The sequence below is a fragment of the Sphaeroforma arctica genome (assembly GCF_001186125.1).
Source record: "Sphaeroforma arctica JP610 unplaced genomic scaffold supercont1.270, whole genome shotgun sequence".
NCBI lineage: Eukaryota > Ichthyosporea > Ichthyophonida > Sphaeroforma > Sphaeroforma arctica.
In genome coordinates this window covers 90,547-96,731 of record NW_014040288.1, presented here as the reverse complement: position 1 = coordinate 96,731, position 6,185 = coordinate 90,547, and the positions used below count along the sequence as shown (strand labels likewise).

The 6,185-nt window shown below is 43.0% G+C and overlaps 2 protein-coding genes across 2 annotated transcripts; one reads left to right on the top strand and one right to left on the bottom strand.

The window, feature by feature from the left end:
• Positions 1 to 501: 501 nt before the first annotated feature.
• On the top strand, positions 502 to 3,606 carry SARC_04658 (hypothetical protein). The gene is made up of 4 exons (XM_014301508.1): positions 502 to 795; positions 1,489 to 1,702; positions 2,310 to 2,681; positions 3,327 to 3,606. The coding sequence occupies exons 1-4, from the start codon at positions 620 to 622 to the stop codon at positions 3,516 to 3,518; spliced, it is 954 nt and encodes a 317-aa protein (XP_014156983.1). The 5' UTR covers positions 502 to 619; the 3' UTR covers positions 3,519 to 3,606.
• Positions 3,607 to 3,913: 307 nt separating this feature from the next.
• Positions 3,914 to 4,992, bottom strand: SARC_04657 (hypothetical protein). The gene has a single exon (XM_014301507.1). It carries the CDS (start codon positions 4,938 to 4,940, stop codon positions 4,362 to 4,364), a length of 579 nt encoding a protein of 192 aa, XP_014156982.1. The 5' UTR covers positions 4,941 to 4,992; the 3' UTR covers positions 3,914 to 4,361.
• Positions 4,993 to 6,185: the final 1,193 nt, after the last annotated feature.

Here is a 6,185-nt window from a genome sequence, read left to right as displayed (position 1 = left end):
TTTAGCAAGCAGTATAGAGGTCAGAAATGGACCATACGTGATGTGTGGAACACCTTCAGCCGTGCAAACTGCAAACTACATCGTTCGAGCTGCCTTGTGTGGGTATCCTTTTTTTGGGTTTATTCAATATTGGCACTTTGACAGTTGATGTCACAAAAAGCATCCCGTCCTCAAATTCAGTCCTTTTATTGGTTAAGCATTTGATCAGCATTTCATTTTATCCAATCAAAATTAAGTTACGGACAAATGTCACAAAGTTGTTGTATGTACAGTTGTACACGCACGAAGGCTAAATAACCTCAATCCGTTTATCAAAAGTTGAACGTAAACGCTCAGACTGGAAAATTCGGATCGACTTATTTCAAACATATAACGGACATAATAAAGTAAAACTTTGAACCTTAGGGCTCCGAATATGCACCCGTAGTCCGTAGTGTTAACCATAGGGGGCCATCGCGATATAAACGCTGTGCAAAAACGTATGCAAGTTAGTACGAAGACCATGAGCAAAAATAAATTCGAAAACGCCATCGCGATACCTATATACGTAAATAAACAAATAAACACTCAGTCACGAGCGACACAGGACCGTTCACACACACGCGGCTATATATAAGCCATGCTTTGCAACTTGGTCTTCAGTAACTGCAAGAGATCGTTGAGATTCAGTCCTACACACACATACAAGTTTAACCCCTTTCTTTCTATACGCAATATGAGTGTTTCACCTGCCAAGTCTGTACCAGACACACTGGTGAGTGGTCCCAACGCCCACTTAGTAGCGCCAGGAAAATGGTATGCGCGTGCGATGTAGTAAACTGCAGCTGTTGTTGTATCTGCGTACCGTTATTGGTATGTGTTGCATACGTGATGGCTTTGATGGGGGTGTTGTAATTGTACATCCAGAATGGCACGGAAACTATTTTGCGGTTTTTTGCAGCAGCAGCAGCAGTTCAGGCACCTACTTGTCGGTATTAGTGGTGTGTACTTATTGGCTTTTTGAGGAGTTATTGTAATTGTATATCAGGATCATGCACGTGTCGTTCAGTATCGATCGGTGTTGATGTCGAAGCGGTTCTTTCAGGTTATTGGACGTCTGTGATCCGTCAAGTCAATCAGTATTCAGCGATCTTCCATATGTTCCTACAAACCTATCACTTCAGTCACGACTCTTTTATCATGTCCCGTATTTTAGCGTCAATTTGTGTCTTCTTTATTTGGGTTATATGTGAAACATGAGTTTATGGTTACTATTTCAGTGTACAACTGCTAGCTTCTCTGCATGGTACCACTCCTCACAAATAGCATGTGGAGTATCGGATCTGCGCCACCCAACAATACCAACTGTCCCAATTCGTATTGCACCATCCGCATACCCAGAGCTATCCCCATTACCGTGTTGATCCGAATGTCTACCGTCTCCTTATACGTACAAGTCTCGACATATCACCATATCTATTTAGCATCCGCTCTCCTTGTTTCATACAGTCAATTCGGATCGGACTTCACCTCCGTATCTCTGCTGAAGCGCTGGAAGGTGTCAGAGACCTCCAGTGTGCTACAGTTTTCGCTTCCCAAGACTGACGAGCCGTTAAACCTGAGCACGTGTGCGTGCATTCTGGCCAAGGCTGATCTCCCCGACCGAGACGGGAAGACGGAGGCTGTAATCCGGCCCTATACACCTATCTCGACGAATTCCCAAGTATGTATGTGTCGTAATGTATCGAGTGTGTACCTTTGGGTGGCTGTTGAGTGCGACGGGTATGCTGGTTTGGGGTGATGTACAGGTTTGGTATGTGTTAATATGCACGCCTGAATGGCTTAGCTCACTCATTTGTTTGCAGCAAATGTGAAGTACGTATTTAAAGGGTGTACAGCTCCTATTTGTTACAGCAAATACATTCCCGATTCTCAGTTGATGATGGTGTGGCGCTACGTACGATGATTTGGATAGTCTCCATTGGTCCACAGTACAACGCAGGAACATGCGAAATGGATTGTTAGTTGCCACTACTCTGTTCGTCCGCTCGGTACTTGTTCGCTGCAATATTTCATGGAAGTACTCGGGTTGAGTGGGGTTTGTATATCTGCGTGACTTCAATATGGTGATGTGTACCCATGGCAACCGGGAGTGGGTGGTCCGTTTGCTTTCAATTTGTGATCGGTGTTGCAGCGTTGCGGTATCCTGCATTTGGGAATAGGCACTCCTTATTTAGGCAATTTAAATATGAATATCAGCCCAGATGCGCCTGTGTGTACGTCAAATGGACTTTTTTTTGTCCTGACTTCGTTACGTTGCTCTGTATCAGGTTGGCACATTCGACCTATTAGTCAAAAACTACGGCAAGGACGGGCGCATGTCCACCCACCTGGTTGAAGAATTGAAGGAAAACGACACCGTCGAGTTCAAACACATTGACAAGAACGTCAAGATTCAGGCTCCTTTCGACGGCTACAAGAAGATTGGTATGATTGTGGGCGGCACCGGTATCACACCCATGATACAAGCCCTACACGCCATCCTGGGTGATGAGACGAGTAAGGTGAAAGCTACCATGCTTTATGGTTCCAAGATGCAGTCGGATATACTTGCGCAGGATATGCTGGACAACTGGGTCAAGCACGATCGGTTGGAGCTGGAGTATGTTCTCTCGGATGAGCCAGAGGATTCAGATTGGAAGGTGTGTATGAAGGATTTGTACGTATGAGAAGCAATACTTCGGGTTTATTCCATCTTAATACTTTGGTTAAAAAAATCTTTTTGGGTTTATTCAATCTTAAAATACTTTTTTGGGATTCTTCAATGTTTCTGGAATTTTTTTTGATAAAGTTACGTACATGGGGCGTTTCTGTATCCGAGATTGCTCTCAGGCAGTAGAGTTTTGTATGTGATTTAACTTTTCTGGCTCTGAAAGTGCTTTCCAAAAGTATCTGTTGAAGTTGTGTGTGGCGCCACACAGTCCTCATACTTTTGCGTCTGGTCGGTTTCATTCTGTACATTTTGTTTCATACCGATGAGTTATATTAGACGCGAAGATGTTATATATATATCTACATATACATGTATATATATGTCTGCATTATGCATTAACATCTGAGCTCGAATCCTTGCCCTTTCCAGGCACATAGTCTCTTTAGGAAGGCCAACATCTGTTTAAACAGATTCAATGAATTAGAGCGCTCTGGGCGCCCACGCATTGCAAAATATATTGCTGTATTAAATCATGTATTGCACTTGTCATGGCATCTTCACAAAGCGTCCCATCGCATACACGCTTGTAGGTCAGTACACAACACTCACTGAATGCATGTATCTCCCATTGTAGGGCGAGCGCGGATTCATCACAAAGGATTTGATCAAGAAGCATCTCTTCAGCCCTGAAGATAAGGAAGGAATCATCTTTGTATGCGGGCCTCCACCCCTGTACCAGGCGTTGTGCGGTCCAAGGGATTCGCCTGAACTGACAGGTGCCCTGAAGGAAATGGGCTACACATCCGATCAGGTGTTCAAGTTCTAGAGCTGTCGGATTTACAATTTGTAAATGCTGAATAGGCGTCTGTTTACGTACAGAATGAGCAATAAAGCTAAATCGATATAACTCCCGACATGTCCTCTGATACGATTGAAAAAAAGTCTGCTTAAGCTTCTTCACCTTGTGTGCTTTTAGTAGGTATGCCGCTTCAACTTGAATTGTTTTTTTATTCTATATGTAGTAGTGAGCCATTGATCATCGTGCATGTGTCCACAGTCCTAAATAGTCTACGAAACAGTTGATTGACAATTAGTAGGGGAGACTCGATCTGGTGGATATTTGTAAATTATGAATCTCATGGTGGTGCACAAATTGGTGCTTGGTTCATGATGTAAAGTTTTGGACGTTTGTTCCAAACTTGAGATCTAAAATAGATTTTGTCTCGGAACGATTTTATATGAGCGGTACAAAAAGAAAGAATTGGTATTGTACAAAGTGGCGCGGTGTTTTCTTTAGGCCAAATATAGTGTGTAGAGCATAACACATCTATTTCACTTACTTTCTCGGTAATTTGAGTTGTTCAAACTCATACGTTAGTGCGCTTTCTAGTAATAGAGCTCGTTAGATTAGGAGTCAGTTTGTATACTTATTTCCTAAGTAGTATGCCACTGTGTAGCGATGTGTGTACCGGCACTCGAACACTTCTTCACTGCAGAAACACCTTCATTAGAAAACGCATCTTATTGGTTTTTTAGCCTGCTACGAATCCTCGGGGTGGAGAGTTTGCTTTCAAAGTATTTATATGTAGAGAGTATGACATGACCTCATTTTTCCGTTTGTTGAGCGTTGGAGAATGGGAGAGTTCCTAAATTGTATATCATCTATTCCTTAAATTTTATTCTTAACGTCCATTGACATAATAATTTTGCTGACCACCATTTCTTTCCATCGTGCTTCTGCGCTCCCGGACTGACCATAATGTAATGCTACAGTATTCGTTGATTCTGGATTCAAACTCATCTCAGTTAGTTTGAAAAGCATGAGCTCGCAATATAATATAACGGCCTCGCGAGTATCTCGCACCTGTATCTTATCAGCTCCAGTCCTGTCGTATACATTGCTGGGATATGTATTCGAGTATTCGTCATAGTCTGCGAATCGGACAGTCCTTCTTGGGGGCAGATTCCCTTTTGTAATCCCCTGTGCAGTTGGTTGTATCGTTTGTTTTAAACTGTTCACATGCTTAATTGGAAACATTCTAAATTTCGATTTACGCGTACATGCACCGTATTCGGCATATAAACCCCCCATGAGTTCAAGCTCGTCAAAGTCTGATTCAATCAGAACTTGTTCTCCGACTGGATCTGACTTTTTGCGCTTGTGGTGTGACATATTGCTGCTTTGATGTAGCGGTCCTCTCTTCGCGTTTGTTACTTTGCTGAACGAGCGACGTTGGCAACTATCCATTGTCTGCTTGTTTTGTTGTACTAACTTTGATGTTAATGTTATCAAGACAAATCGTCCCTGGGTATATATGTAGGTTGTTATCACCTCTATTTAGTATTTTGGATGTGGTACATACATACAGATGTCGACAGTTGAACTAGAGTCTAGAGTAGGTGTAACGGACTAACGGCTGTAAAGTGTATACTGTTTAAGTTCACCATACCTAGAGAGTCCGAGATCAGAGTGGCAGCGCCGGACTCGATGGAGTATTGTGTAATGAGTAACGACTAATATAGGAAGCAGGAATGCGCCATATAGCAAATTGGTATTAGGAACCATAATTTTAATAATACAATAATTCTATTGGATTATTCACATACTGTCTTGCTCAGATGACTTTTCTATTCTGTCGAATCAAATTGAGGTCTGGCAGGGGCAAAACCGACCCTTTTTTGAAAATGAGAACTATTGCATAGTTTGATTGGTTCACTGCTTCAAGTTTCTCGCCCTCTTCCGGCAATTCACTCTGAAGTCTGAGTCTGAGACTTTGAGTCTGAAGTCCGAGGCCTGGGCTACTCTCGGCTCTGGGCCAGGGGCCCAGGGCCCCTGGAGCTCTTAAGCCGCTCTGCCGCTCTACGCCTCTGCCCTCTGGCCACTGATTTCAATTTTGAATTTATTTATAGTGATTCTTTCTCTTTGTGGGAGTGTACAGTGGGGCTCTGGAGTCTGGAGTCTGGGACCTGGTCACCTGGGTCAACGACCTTGGGGGCTGGGTCCTCTTAAATAATGGGTCTTCGAAAATTCGACTCCTCTGGGGGACTCCAAACGTCTGACGTCTCTGAGAGTCTGAGTCATGGCAATATGCGTCATGTCGCGTGTGGCGTGTCCTTAGAAATTGATTGGTGCATTATAGGGGGGGGGAGGAAGAATTAACTATCATCGTCATAAATTCATGATAGGGGTTTACATTTTGCGCTGATTGAGTGAATGTCCTATAGACTTTGTCCGTAGTTACTCTTACATATTTTTTAATTTTGAATATTTTCTTCTTCCTCTCTCAGTCTCTCTTAGTCTCTCTCTTTCGTGCGAATCGAGAGAGTAGAGGTCGAGGGCGTTTAGACTCGCTACTCTTTAGAGTGAAGCCTTAACTCATGATATGTGGTTTTACTGTTTCAGACTTCAGATTTTACTTTTTTTTCATATTTGTATGCGAAATTGTAAGTGATGACTGATGACTGATGGCCACGTGACAGTGCACTCTGCAGA